The following is a 16012-nucleotide window of genomic DNA, read 5'->3' as shown; positions in this document are numbered from 1 at the left end:
GGCGTATAGACTACTTTGAGGATGAGGACCCATCTAACATTAAATTGTAAAAGACTGAACTTCCCCTTCAAGAGGAAAAGAAGGAGTTAAAGAGTCGATGCAAATGGACATTTCCGTATTTAGATTAATTGAGAAAAGCAGAGGGTTTCCTCTAGTTTGCTGACTCACTTGTCTGTGTAAAGCAGTAATACACTAAGCAAAATAGAGATTTACACTTATAATGACTCAATCCCTCCTGTTACCAGCCATCTGCCACGTTTCTGCATGGTGCCCATAGTTCATATAGCAGTGGACGGTAAGTCACGTTTTAACGAGCAGATAAACGCTAAGGTGGCCCTTTAGTCAGGCACAGAGGTGTGATGTCAGACTATTAAATCATCAACATGCGTCACAGTTCCAACAGATCAGTGTGTAATGGAACCCACTCAAGCTGTAGATAGATATAAAGCCTGCTTGTTTGAAAAACACGTGGTAGTAATGCAGAGGTGTGGTAAAACATGAGTCAGCTTCGTGGTTTGAAACAGAGCTAATTAAATACTCTACAGATTAATTTTTTTGCTCTTTTTTTAAGCTGCTTTCACACTACACGATATTTGCCACTAATTACTGTTCGTAAGACGTCCCAAAGTGTGTTCTACGAGGACTGTCTAACCGGGTCCTGATGGTCGTATGGGCTCCTGAACTGCAGGTGATGGTCGGCCACTAACTGTGTTTTGGCTCATCATTGGTCCTGTGTGTCCGAAACTATTAAGGGATGAAAGCCCCCTACCACCTCCCCCCTATCGAGCATCCTCTCAGCTTACCTATTGTAAAGACCCCCACTCAAGGTGAAGCCACTCTCATACCTCAGCCCCCTCCCGGTAGTTCCTACTCACCACCCAAACCTTCCACCTCCTCTCTTACTCCAGCACCCCCCATCTGGGTGGGAGTCACAAGGCAGGGTGGGTGGAAAAAGGCATGCCAGGGAGTCCCTGATCCCATCACACCACCCCGTGAGAGAGGAAGTCCTGCACCACAAGAGACCAGTGACACATCAAACGAGAGGATTCAGGTTTTATATACTAATCAATCATGGACAAACCGTTCCGGATATGTGCGTTAGAACATTTGATAACACTTTATTTCAAAGAGGTATACATAAGGATTCATAATGCCTGACACAAAGACTACATAACACATTCATTTGTGTTTATTTAACATTTACACTGAGTGTACAAAACATTAAGAACATGACATAGACTGACCAGGTGAATCCAGGTGAAAGCTATGATCTCTTATTGATGTCACTTGTTAAATCCACTTCAATTAGTGTAGATGAAGGGGAGGAGACAGGTTAAATAATGATTTTTAAGTATTGAGATAATTGAGACATGGATTGTGTATGAGTGCCATTCAGAGGGTGAATGGGCAAGACAAAATATTGAATTGCCTTTGAACGGGGTATGGTAGTAGGTGCCAGGCGCACCGGTTTGTGTCAAGAGCTGCAACGCTGCTGGGTTTTTCACACTCAACAGTGTATCAAGAATGGTCCACCACCCAAAGGACATCCAGGCAACTTGACACAACTGTGGGACATTGGAGTCAACATAGGCCAGCATCCCTGTGGAACACTTTCGACATCTTGTAGAGTCCATGCCCTGACGAATTGAGGCTGTTCTGAGGGCAGAACGGGTGGGTGCAACTTAATGTGGTGTTGCTAATGTTTGGTATACTCAGTGTATAACGGCCTTCATGAGTTCAAACACTCATAATGCTTGATTGAAGTATTTCCTCGTAGCCAGCCCTTTAAATTTGTGTCTGACTGATTGACGGTAAATTGGCCAGTTATGTGGCTGATGATGAACTACTACATTTAGTGCCAACTCTGTCTCCATCCACTCCAGAGGGTCTATTTTAGGCAATGCCACTCATACTCAGAGTATAACAACGATAAGGGCTCATCATGAATGGACGGCACAGCACTCACCACGCTTACACCCGATGGTGCACGTTAATGAGATGCATGTGCCATGAGTCAGCTGGAGCGGCAACTGTTGGAGAGGCGTTGCTGTCACACGTTCCACTACCAGATCACACGTTCCACTACCAAATCACGCTTGGGCAATGGGCACCTACTCACATCACGTTACCACAGAGGATGTCAGTGAAGGGTGTATAGCACTGGGCAAGGGTCCTCTCTTCCAAGTCATTGGCAGGGATTACACAAGTCTTTTATAGATTTTACACAGCTGATTTTACGAAGATGATTATGTAACACCAACAACCACCACCTGTATCTTTCTGCAGTGGATAGCCATAGAGGAAAGGACACCACTCTCCGGTAGAGCACTTTTGGTATCACCTTATACAAAACCAGTTCATCCTTATAATATACAGACAGAGGTAAAGACAGAGAGAAAACCTGTTCATTATATTACACAAAGGACAAGAAACAGCTAGGGACAAAACCTGGGAGAGAAAAAGGCTTGGGGTGAAAGAGGTCACAGGGAGTAAAGAGGGAAAGACAAAGTAAGAGGAGGAAAAAGGTTAAAATAAAAATAAAGTAGCTTACAGAGAATGATTTAAGAGAGCATATCAGGCACAGGCAAAAGAATGGGAAAGGAAGGTGGGGGAAAGTGGGATACCTAGTCAGTTGTACAACTGAATGCATTCAACTGAAATGTCTCTTCCGCATTTAACCCAACCCCTCTGAATCAGAGAGGTGCGGGGGGCTGCCTTAATCGACATCCACGTCTTCGGCGCCCGGGGAGCAGTGGGTTAACTGCCTTGCTCAGGGGCAGGACAACAGATTTTTACCTTGTCAGAATAGAGAGAGATGGAATCAGGGTTGAGGTAAATTCCATTTAAATTCAGTCAAGTTCAGGAAGTAAACTGAAATTCTAAGTCCAATTTTCCTCAATGAAAAGAAATTAGGAAAATTGTAATTGTAATTCAGTTTACTTCTTGAATTTGACTGAATTGAAATGGAATTCACCTCAACCCTGTTCAGAATAGAAAGAATCAGCTCTGTACATCTGTTTGTATTCCTCTGAGATAAGATTTATACCATTACCACAAGAGGGATTAGTGTAGGTAGCTGTGATCGCATTCTAATGGCATAGACATAGTATGGTTTATTTCAGATCAGACATTCAATAAGACTGATGGATATTAAACTAAAACGATAGCATATATTAATTCATAATAAAATGCATGTATCAGTTCTGCTTGAAACCTGTGCATAACACAATAGAAGATACAGTATATTTAGTTATACGTGTGCACAATGTGAAAAAATATCAGGTTCACATTAGACTATGGTATTAGCGACCTTTTGAGGGGCAGTGTCATTGAAAGCATAGTACAGTTTGTCAATATTCACCCAGAACATGATTTTTTTCATCATTAAAAACTAGAGGTTTTGTGTGGCCAGTTATTTGAAACAGATCCTCACTATTCAACACACCTGTGTTCAAATAGTATTTGTTTTCCTTCAAATACTTGAGCTAAGCTTGAATGAACTTGCTTGGTGCAATGGAACCAATTGAATAGCAAATGCAGGCTCGATAAAACGCTCAAAGTGTTTGATAAAAATATAGACTATTTGAGCCCAGGTCTGCTTGTGTGGACCAAATCCCACCACAACCATGACATGGGCTGATGTAGACCCCTAGAGGCCTTGCCATTGACTCTTGGGTACTATATTGATATTGATTACTGCATTGTTGGTTTTAGAGCTTGCAAGAAAGGCATTTCACTGTCCTTGTGCATGTGACGTTCAAACTTGAAACTGGGTCGAAGACAAATCCATCCAACGTGAAATCAGTGGTATGATGACACTAGGTATGCAATGGGTATAGCTTTCTGTATACCTGTGTGTGTGTGTGTGTTGCACCTGGAACTGAGGCCAGTCAGTGGGCATGCCCGGTCTATCCCAGCTAGTATATTTGGTTCCTTGGAAGTTGTGGGAACGTACGTTTTTGGTTCCCCATTGACTCTGGGAACAAAGCCATACTGATCGGTAAAAAGGAAAGTTTTTTTGAACGTTCTAGGAACGGAAGTGAAGATTTAGCCTTTTCTGGGAACGTAGATTTTTAGGTTGCAGGGAGGTTCTGAACATTTTACTATGGTTTTATTAATGTTCTGAGAACCAAAATTATAGGTTATTTGAAGGTAATTCAATAACGTTCAGAGAACATGTATCAATAAGACTTTCAATAACACTGCTAGCTTAGTTTAGGTTTACAGTTTTGAACTCCAAGCACAGATAGGACCCATGGAAATTCCTTTGCTTAGACATTAATCATGCAAACACATTTCTTTTTTATTGTGGCACGGCATCAGTGAGATTCAAACCTATGATCTTCTGTTCTCTATCCAGGGAATTAGTCCACTGCGCCATCAGGATGGAGCTAGCACTGTGTTTTTTTTTGTTTTTTTACTGTTAATTTTAGTCGATTCAAACAAGCACTCATTAAGATCAGGTGTGGCCAATTAGTCGGCACGGCCAACACACCTGACCACACTTAAAAAGATAGCGGATAGAGAGAGTTTTATTGATGATGAGAACGGAATGTAAATGTTTTTAAATAACATTCTTAGAGCGTTCTGTTAACGTTACTAAAGTGTTCTTATAGTTTTCTTAAAGTTCTCGAATTAATGTGAAAACATTACTTTAAATAGAACCAGGAGGAAATTTCTGTAAGAAATGTTATGCTGAAGTACTGAAATTCCCACAGAAAAACGTTGTCTCTTAACGTTTTCTGCCAGTTTGAGAACACTCCCAATGTCAAACCAGTTGGAGAACGTTCCTAGAACATTACCAAAATTGAAATGAAATGTAACCATGTTTGAACTTCTAGGAAAAATAAAGTAAGAAAATATATATATTTTTTTTGTGAAGTTCCTTAAATATGCTGAGAATGTTCCAAAGCCAAGCAACTATCCTGCACCATTCCCAGAAAGTTGTGGGAAAGTTGTATGCAAAATAACCATAGGACAACCACGCTCTCACCAAGCTCTAAGAAACATATGGTTCTCATAACGTTATGTGCTTGCCGGGGTGTGTGTGTGAAAATGTGGCTGAGGGTGAACACGTCTGTGTGTGTGTGTGTTAGTGTGTGGTATGAATGAATCAGGGAGACTCAGTGCGCACACAGTGCCTCTTCCGCCTCCTCCATCGTGACGCGCAAGAAAACCCCACTAGCACACTACAAAAACCATCCAATGCAGACACTATATAGAAAGATAGCAAAACAGAGAAAGAAAATTAAAGCAAAAAACATAGACTAACTTGTGGAGGTGACCTGAGTGACTCTTGTGTTTGCCTGAAGTTTAACTTGTTAGTTAACATTTTTTAAGGATGAACACAAAGTTGTGATTCAGAAGTAATGAAACATACAGTAGTAATGGGGGGTATAGAGGGAGGGATAAAGAAAGAGAGGGAGGTATAATTACAGTGAGGCAAAAGAGAGAGTGTTGAGAGTGAGAGGCACTCTAACCCTGCCCACTTCTACAAAGCCATTCAACTCCGATATAGTGAGCTCTCTGAGGCTTCTCCAGTGCTGTGCACATCAGCAGGACAGGACACCGCCACACTTCTTTTTGAAGGACTAAACTAGAGTGGACACTCTCTCCCAAACACTTCATTTTTACAAAGACTGGACGGAGTGGACAAGACATTTTGTTTTAGACAGTAAACCTGCTTTTACCAACTGGACAAAACAAGAGGAATGGTTTTATAAAGCCGAGAGGAGACGCTTGCTTTTCTGGACTTTACAGGAGAAGTGGTTTATGAGGACTGGAGCAAAGACCTGGTTTGTGAGGACCAAGTAAAGATAGTGAAGTGCTTTACTCCATAAAGAGTAATACAAGGGCACTGCTAGGTCTCAAAACCTGCATCTCTACTTTCCAACATCCAACTTTTTGAAGCTAGCAGCACCTCTCTAAGAGAAGGATTGTACTTTTCGCTTTGCTGGTGTCGGTGAAACCCCATCAACACCTTGTGAATCGGGAGAGATAAGGTGAGGAGAGCTGTCCGGTGTTCTGCTTCTCTTTCGTCACCCTCGCCGCGGGTGCCGCTGTCCTCTACTCACCCTTCTCCAGGGAGTGTGTGTGTGCGCGTGTGTGAGTCGGCGCTCTGTGGCACAGGATGCACTCGTTAGCCGCGTTGGCCGGGGTGTTGGCGTTGCTTCTCGCCAGGCTCCAGACAGGATGTGGCTCCCCTAATGTGGCGGGACCATTGGCAGCGGTGGATGGGGCTACGCCGGAGCAGGGGCTGGGGCAGGAGACCCAGGTGACCCACTGTCCGTCCTGTGTGCTGGCCCAGATGAGGAGGGGTTATGACCCGGTCCCTCCTGGATTTGAGTCAGCATCTGAATCTGCATCTTTGACTTTGGCTCAGACTTTGGGCCAGACGGACATGGTTGAAGCGGTGAAGCGGCACATCCTCAACATGCTCCACCTGAGTGCACGGCCCAATGTCACGCACCCGGTGCCGCGCGCTGCCCTGCTCAACGCCATCAAGAAACTACACGTGGGACGCGTGGGCGAGGACGGCAGCGTGGAGATCCAGGAGGAGGGACCGGGGGGCGCTGGCCATGAGGGGGTGGCACTGCCCGAGCCGCCCTCTGAGATCATCACCTTTGCCGAGCCAGGTGAGTCAGCCATTTTGTGTGCCTCTGTGTGTGTGTTTGTGTGGTTAGCACTTACAGTAATAACATGAATTACTTTCTTGATTTGTTTGGTTCATTTAATGAAGCACCACTCGGCACCATTAAGTACCAGCTTGTTATCACTTATGTTGAATCCTTTGTAATAGTACCTGAAAGTACTCACTGTTATCACATAATTATTTCCTAATAAATAACAGGTAAACCAGTGGAAACAGTAGTTTAAAACGGCAGTGCAGTCCCAAAAAAATGCAATCTTTTTAAATGATATTTTCACACTGAGGTCGAAATAACACTCTGAAATTGTGAAAATTATGATGAGACCCTTTTAGTTTAATTTCAGCCTGTTTGATGGAATTATTCACAATCTGATCTGATTATTCTAACCAATGACCAGTCATCTTTTATTTGCATATGTATCCTCCTACTTTGAAGGTCTAAGCTGGGTAGGCTCTAGAGTCTAGACAATCCTATCTTTCAATCAGAGGTGTGTATGTAAATATATTTACATTTGTATCATCATGATCAGACTGAGCATTTCCATGAAATAAGTTATTTTCATGAAATAAACACACACAGGGATTTATTAGACATACAGTGATGATTTAAAAATGAAATTTAAAAGACTGCGAGGGGGCTTTAACATAACGTGCTACCTGCATGTGTAAAATATGTGGCTGCCTGGGTTTGGGACTGTACATGTTTCAATATTGACGTGTGTCTGTGGTGCTTAAGGCTTTCTCTGAGAGGATTCCTTCGAACTTGTAGTCAACACGGCTTAGATTAAACTATTGACGTCCCTTTGCAGCTTCTTCGTTCGGGGGTTATGCACACCCACTACCCACGTGCCTTGGCATCCTTAGCTAGCACGAGTTACCCACGCTTAAGCGAGTGTCGACTGCGGCTTTTGACTCCGATGATTTCAGTGTGTACTCAGCTGCTAGAGAGCACTTAAGGATTTTACAAAATATGTTTGCCAGGTCGTCATTGGAAATAAGAATTTGTTCTTAGCCGGCTTGCCGGGTTAAATAAAGGTTACATGAAATGTTAGTATGAGATTAAGAACAAGGAATTGTAAATTATGTGACATGCCAGATGTGCATAAATGTAGTTGAAGATGGACTATAATTCATGACTCAATTAATATTCTGAGTATTAGTATGTGCATGCGTCTGTCTGTTCCTCCATCCTCCTCTCTTGGAGTGAGTGTGTATGTGTGCGGGCACATCAACGGTAACAATTCATTTCTCCATAGCCATATCCAGGAAAATCATATGCATTTCTCCGCTGTAGGTCTTGCCGATTTAAACAGGGTAGCGACTTGGGTCACACTTTATTAGTATAGTCCCATATAGATGATCTACAGATGGTCATACTATCAACAAACAATCTGTTGATAAGCAACTCCTTGCTAAGGTTAAGGTTAGAATAATGGCACCTTATATCGATGCAGAAAACGTCACTGTACATCTGTATCCTAATGTATATGTGTTCAGCGCGTAGGAACTGAAAGTTTACAAGTTTTTGCATTTCAGGCCTCGGTTTTCAGCATTTTACAGCAACGGGTCAACCACTTGATTGAGATACGTCAACCACGTTCACATCTATTGTTGGGAATTTTCATATTCAGGTGTGAAGTGGATGAATCAGAGATGAGATCAGACAATGATGCGAAAACAACAATAGGAAAGGTTTAATGCATCGGAACTATGAACGTGTATCCCCTCCACGTGCAACAGCGTGCTCTCAAGCGCTGCACGCCACCCCAACGAGGGGGGTGCTCCGATTCTGGAGGCTCTCCTGATTGCGGGCTGGCCATTGTGTATGGCAGCAGAGCGGCGCAACAAGCGTGTGACAAGCATATTCCTCTCCTGCTTGTTTGCTTACATAAATGTGCATAACGGCTTGGTGCTATAAATAAATGAGAGTGTGAGTCGAAGGGCCCGACCAACATACCCGCGGGGCTCCTAACCATACATAATCACTTCATTCATCCAAATATGGGCCCCAATAATTACTTTGGGCTGTGTGGAGGCTATAAGTGGAGATGGGGGGGGGGGGGGGGGGGGAACGAGAGAGGGAGAAAGAGAGAGAGAATAAAGAGAGAGAAAGAGGGGGGGACCAGGAGAGAGAGAGAGGGAGAGAGAGAGAGAGGCGCCTGCCACCTCTCACAGCGATCAGCACTGTCTTCTCTGAATGAAGAGTCAGGAACCAATAACACAACATCGTTAATGACATTCCATTCTCTCTTGGAAGATGAAGATGCTTTTCTTTTTTTTCTTTTTTCGCTGCGCTATCTAGCCAAATATATTTAGAGGCGCTTCGCTTTCAAGCTATTGTATTCTCCCCGTTTTGTTTATTCATTCGTTCATTACAAGTAAAAGGAAAAAGAGATAGAGAGCCTTGCTAGGGAGGGAGGGATTTCTGTTGTCGAAAATGTATAAATAGAATTTAGTTTTGTTGGGTTTTACTGTACATGCATATTCATATGAGATATAAGTTGCTCCCTTTTCAATATGTTTATGGTTAATAATGCCTAATTAACAACAAAATCCCCCAAAGCACCCCAAAAAAATTGACAAACCTGACTGTTTTGGTGGTGACTGTGTTTTGTTTGGTTAGCTAAAGTAGGTGTCCTATTTGTTCGTGATAAATTCGATGCGATTCCCAGGACACCACTGAGCACCAGCTATGCACGACAATTCCCCAAATGGTCCTAGAACAGGTGGAATTTTCACTTCCGTTCTCAGAACGTTTAAAAAACGTTCAGTTTTACTGGTCAGGAAATGTATGACTTTGTTCCTAGAACCAATGGGAAACCAAAAACATACGTTCCCACAACTTCCAAGGAACCAAACGTACTAGCTGGGTAGCTATATACATTTTTGAGACGGTTAAAATAACACTAAGTGTGTGTTTAAAAGTATTAAACACTAATAGTTATAACATTAGTAGAGATTATTTACTACTTGTGGTTTTGCTGTGCAGATCCTCATGCGCCTTTTTGAAGTGCTATCTGATACTGGACACTGGAAGTGCTACAGGAGAGGGTTGAACTTTAATTTAGTGAGATGTTATGGAATTCTATACCCAGGCACAATTGAATTTAGTCCAGGACAAAGTATCCATTATTGTGGTCACCTAAAGATTATTTATCTGTTGTTATCCTTCGTGGGATAGAGGAGTTAGCGAGCTAACTTTGGCCAATTCTGAGTTCACCTCGGGATAACCGTTGACACTAAGGTGGCTCACCTTTCACCCATGCAGGTACATTTCTATGGCAACAGATCCTTCAGCTCTAACCTGCTCCTAGGCAGGCTAACTCCACTTTATCCTGAGTGTCTGAGTTGTGCTTCCGGAGACTTCCTTCCGGCGTTGTGCCTCTTTCCTTAGAATAGGTCTGTGTGCAATGTGAGATGGGCTGGCATATGGGGATGTGTGTTGGAGTTGTGTGTTGTTACGTGACGGGTTGCACACGGTTGACCTTTGGCTCAAGTGCAGCGTGGTGACAGTGGAGAGACTCTTCTCAGTAGCTCTCTGTAGACAGGCCACCACTCCTGGGTCGATTTTAAAATGTAGGCCTAAACAAGCGTTTCTTATTGGACAAGTTCAGGTAGCTACTTCTTCATTTCTAAAACATTTTCTCCCTACTTGACATGACCCAGGGCTGTGGCTTGTGGGCAACCCACAAAGGCCCTCTCGATCCTGCAGGACTAGGAGAGATTAAAGAAGACCGTTTGTGTTGTGGGTTAGAATGTCCTACACGCTCTGATTACCTCAAGTTTGTTTGAGAGTATGAGATTAAAGGGGATCTGTTTTAGAAATAACACTTTATAAGAGCTTTCATGAAAAAGGATGAGTAAATGAGTATTTTATTTATAAACATTTATTCTAAGCAATATAAACATTACATTCATAAGTTTGTATAACATTTATTTTTTTTAAAGAGCATTATTAGGTGCAACTGTGAACAATAGCCATATCAGACAATGAATACGTCCAATTGTCTGGTGTCCATGAGGCTGTCCTAATATGGACACCGTATACGTGTCCAATCACTGCATCTCCAGGACTCAATCCTACAGCTTATTCATGAAAGTAACTAGGAGGTTATTACAAAATGTAACAGGACTCACCACAACTCTCCCATAGCCCATTGCTTTCCAAAGTAAACAGATACCAAAGTGACTGTGGAAGTCCGAGCCCAACTAATCAGACATGACAGACCCTGAACAAATACAGTCTTGTACAAACAGAGTATGGAGTTTGAATAGAATGGACTGTCCACTGTCAATAGCATGCATAATACACTATATATACAAAAGTATGTGGACACGCCTTCAACTTAGTGCATTCGGCTATTTCAGCCATACCCGTTGCTGTCCGGTGTATAAAATCGAGCACACAACCATGCAATCTCCATAGACAAACATTGGCAGTAGAATGGCGTTACTGAAGAGCTCAGTGACTTTCAACGTGGCACCGTCATAGGATTCCACCTTTCCAACAAGTCAGTTCGTCAAATTTCTGCCCTGCTAGAGCTGCCCTGGTCAACTGTAAGTGCTGTTATTGTGAAGTGGAAACATCTAGGAGCAACAACGGCTCAGCCGCAAAGTGGTAGGCCACACAAGCTCATAGAATGGGACCACCGAGTGCTGAAGCGTGTAGCGCATAAAAATCGTCTGTCCTCGGTTGCAACACTCACTACCGAGTTCCAAACTTCGTTGCACAAGAACTGTTCGTCGGGAGCTTCATGAAATGGGTTTCAATGGACAAGCAGCCACACACAAGCCTAAGATCACCATGCGCAATGCCAAATGTTGGCTGGAGAGATGCAAAGCTCGCCGCCATTGGACTCTGGAGCAGTGGAAACGCGTTCTCTGGAGGGATGAATCACGCTTCACCATCTGGCAGTCCGACGGACAAATCTAGGTTTGGTGGATGCAAGGAAAACGCTATCTGCCCCAATACATAGTGCCAACTGTAAAGTTTGGTGGAGGAGGAATAATGGTCTGGGGCTGTTTTTCATGGTTCGGGCAGGCCCCTTATTTCCAGTGAAGAGAAATCTTAACGCTAAAGCATACAATGTCATTCTAGACGATTCTGTGCTTCCAACTTTGTGGCAACAGTTTGGGGAAGGCCCTTTCCTGTTTCAGCATGACAATGCCCCCGTGCACAAAGTGATTTCCATACAGAAATGGTTTGTGGAGATCGGTGTGGAAGAACTTGTCTGGCCTGCACAGAGCCCTGGCCTCAACCCCATCAAACACCTTTGGGAAGAATTGGAACGCTGACTGCGAGCCAGGCCTAATCGCCCAACATCAGTGCCCGACCTCACTAATGCTCTTGTGGCTGAATGGAAGCAAGTCCCCGCAGCAATGTTCCAACATCTAGTGGAAAGCCATCCCAGAAGAGTGGAGACTGTTATAGCAGCAAAAGGGGGACCAACTCCATATTAATGCCCATGATTTTAGATTGAGATGTTCGTCGAGCAGGTGTCCACATACTTTTGGTCATAGAGTGTATCTCTCCTTTAGCCCAAAGCTCTATTTGATACACAGAGTAAGCATTTGAATTTATTTAAAGAGGCTATACGGCTTGCTCTTAAGCCAAAAGAGGTTCCCTAAATGGACAGAAATATTTCTCAGAAATGACCTTATTGGACAGAAAGGGAACACCTACAGTCAGCATTTCTGTACAGCCTTTTTTAGACATACTAGGTTTTATTTTAGCAGAGCCCAAAAAACATGCATGCGTTGCCTAACCAAAATGACTGTGAACATTTGAAGCATTGCTCTCATTGTGATGACTAAATGCCTTATTCCCTTTCCTGCTCTAGGCAACTCTCCATCTGCCGTGATCTTTGACATTTCCAAGGAGGGCAGCGAGTTCTCGGTGGTGGAGCAGGCCAACGTGTGGCTCTTCCTGAAGCTGGCCAAGGGGCAAGGGCGAGGCAAGGGCAAAGTGAACATCCAGCTTCTGCAGCGCCGCCGGCAGAAGCTGAAAGCTCCAGGCTCTGCCTCCACCTCCACCGAGACCCAGGGTGAGGAGGAGGAGTTGGTGTCGGAGAAGATGGTGGACACGCGGCGCAGCGGCTGGCACACGCTCCCCGTACCACGCAGCATCCAGTCCCTGCTGGATGCCGGTGGCAGCGTCCTGGACCTGCGAGTCTCCTGCCCCCTGTGCACCGAGGCGGGCGCCACACCTGTCTTGGTCCCCGCCGAGGGCGAGCAACCGGGACGGGAGCGGGAACAGTCCCACCGGCCGTTCCTCATGGTCGTACTGCGGCCTGGCGAGGAGGAACACGCTCACCATCGTGCCAAACGTGGCCTGGAGTGCGACGGCAAGATGCACATGTGCTGCAAGAGGCAGTTCTACGTCAACTTCAAGGACATCGGCTGGAACGACTGGATCATTGCGCCGCCAGGCTACCACGCCAACTACTGCGAGGGTGACTGCCCCAGCCACGTAGCCAGCATCACGGGTTCCTCGCTGTCCTTCCACTCCACTGTCATCAACCACTACCGCATGCGGGGCTACGCGCCCTTCCAGAACATCAAGTCGTGCTGCGTGCCCACGCGACTACGCGCCATGTCTATGCTCTACTACAACGAGGAGCAGAAGATCATCAAGAAGGACATCCAGAACATGATCGTGGACGAGTGCGGCTGCTCGTAAGAGACAGTACAGAGCAGTAAAGACTCATCCATAATAAGAAGGCACCATTAGTACGATGGACATAATATAGCTGGTATGATGGACAATGGATGTTGGCGTTTTTCCCTTCAAACAAAAACAAGGCATTTTTTGGGAGTTCAATGACGGATCTGTCTGTTTTGTCTTATTATCTGACGGGGTATCGTGAAATTGGAATAGTCTCTGTGGCACTTTCAGATAAAAAAGAGATACATATTCTATTTTTGTTAAATGGAGACCAAGAGTGGGACTACTTATCACTGTTTATGCGCAATGTGAGTCCTGCTTCTCTGCATTGCAATGAACATGGAACAGTTCCCTGAAGAAAGAAACTATGCAACTGATAAAATATTACGATGTGTTGTATTTTTGTTCATGTTTCTTTATATGTGTGTTTTGTTTCTTAATTGTATACAAGGAATACTTTTTGATACTTTTTTTCTCCAAATGTGTTTCAAATGTTTGTATTGTTATTGTTGAGAGATACTTGAAAGAAATAGGTTTGACCAGCTACTGGAGCCAAACACTTATATAATTATTAACAAGGTTTATTATTATTATTATTAATTTCTGAACTACTTTGTCTTTGTACATAAAAATAATGAATGTTGAAATTTGCACTATACCAACATTCTTGCCAGCTTGATCACATTGACGGTAACTGGCATTAGGGCATGAAGAGATACTATTTCAAGAGAAGACAATACACCAGACAAATTGAACACATAAACAGCACATACTACAGCTACGGACAGTCTCTCAATCAAAGTAACGCCAAAGATAGGAGCACCATTAGCTTTCAATATGAGCTATTTACCAGAAGGACAATCTCTACTAAAGCGTCTCGATTAATCTTCCTAACAACTAGTGATGACAAAGAAAAAAAAATCACTTTGACCAGTGTATGAAAATTGTGAAACTAACACTTCAAAGAGTCTGAAAATCTCTCCCAATGGTTAAATCAATTTGGTATGACTTTTTTCCTGCTTCTTTTGTTCAACACTTCTTTCCAACTGAAATTGGAGAGCAGTGGTGTTCCAAACATATGACATATATGATGATATTTATCACATGACATACAGTACCAGTCAAAAGTTTGGACACACCTACTCATTCAAGGGTTTTTCTTTATTTTTATTTTTTTTTACTATTTTCTACATTGTAGAATAATAGTGAAGACATCAAAACTATTAAATAACACATAAGTAATCATGTAGTAACCAAAAAAGTGTTAAACAAATCAAAATTATATTTTATATTTGAGATTCTTCAAAGTAGCGACCCTTTGCCTTGATGACAGCTTTGCACACTCTTGGCATTCTCTCAACCAGCTTCATGAGGTAGTCACCTGGAATGCATTTCAATTAACAGGTGTTCCTTCTTAAAAGTTAATTTGTGCAATTTCTTTCCTTCTTAACGCATTTGAGCCAATCAGTTGTGTTGTGACAAGGTAGGGGTTGTATACAGAAGATAGCCCTATTTGGTAAAAGACCAAGTCCTTATTATGGCAAGAACAGCTCAAATAAGCAAAGAGAAACGACAGTCCATCATTACTTTAAGACATGAAGGTCAGTCAATATGGAACATTTCAAGAACTTTGACGTTTCTTCAAGTGCAGTTGCAAAAATCATCAAGCGCTATGATGAAACTGGCTCTCATGAGGACCGCCACAGAAAAGGAAGACCCAGAGTTACCTCTGCTGAAGATGATAAGTTCATTAGAGTTACCAGCCTCAGAAATTGCAGCCCAAATAAATGCTTCACATAGTTCAAGTAACAGACACATCTCAACATCAACTGTTCAGAGGAGACTGCGTGAAGTAGGCCTTCATGGTCGAATTGCTGCAAAGAAACCACTACTAAAGGACACCAATAATAAGAAGAGACTTGCTTGGGCCAAGAAACACGAGCAATGGACATTAGACCGGTGGAAATCTGTCCTTTGGTCTGATGAGTCCAAATTGGAGATTTTTGGTTCCAACCACCGTGTCTTTGTGAGATGCAGAGTAGGTGAACGGATGATCTCCGCATGTGTAGTTCCCACCGTGAAGCATGGAGGAGGAGGTGTGATGGTGTGGGTGTGCTTTGCTGGTGACACTGCCGGTGATTTATTTAGAATTCAAGGCACACTTAACCAGCATGGCTACCACAGCATTCTGCAGCGATACACCATCCCATCTGGTTTGCGCTTAGTGGGACTATCATTTGTTTTTCAACAGGACAATGACCCAACACACCTCTAGACTGTGTAAGGGCTATTTGACCAAGAAGGAGAGTGATGGAGTGCTGCATCAGATGACCTGGCCTCCACAATCCCCCGACCTCAACCAAATTGAGATGGTTTGGGATGAGTTAGACCGCAGAGTGAAGGAAAAGCAGCCAACAAGTGCTCAGCATATGTGGGAACTCCTTCAAGACTGTTGGAAAAGCATTCCAGGTTAAGCTGGTTGAGAGAATGCCAAGAGTGTGCAAAGCTGTCGTCAAGGCAAATGGTGGCTACTTTGAAGAATCTCAAATATATTTGGATTTGTTTAACACTTTTTGGGTTACTACATGATTCCATATGTGTTATTTCATAGTTTTGATGTCTTCAATATTATTCTACAATGTAGAAAATAGTACAAATAAAGCAAAACCCTTGAATGAGTAGGTGTTTCCAATCTTTTG

At 43.3% G+C, this 16012-nt stretch overlaps 1 protein-coding gene across 1 annotated transcript; it reads left to right on the top strand.

The window, feature by feature from the left end:
- The first annotated feature begins 5494 nt into the window (after positions 1-5494).
- On the top strand, positions 5495-14478 carry LOC311150582 (inhibin beta A chain-like). The gene is made up of 2 exons (XM_084188061.1): positions 5495-6635; positions 12490-14478. Exons 1-2 carry the CDS (start codon positions 6131-6133, stop codon positions 13326-13328), a joined length of 1344 nt encoding a protein of 447 aa, XP_084044187.1. The 5' UTR covers positions 5495-6130; the 3' UTR covers positions 13329-14478.
- The last annotated feature ends 1534 nt before the right edge of the window (positions 14479-16012 follow it).

The sequence above is a fragment of the Coregonus lavaretus genome (genome assembly GCF_964263955.1).
Source record: "Coregonus lavaretus genome assembly, chromosome: 23".
NCBI lineage: Eukaryota > Metazoa > Chordata > Actinopteri > Salmoniformes > Salmonidae > Coregonus > Coregonus lavaretus.
This window is presented reverse-complemented; position numbering and strand designations above follow the sequence as displayed.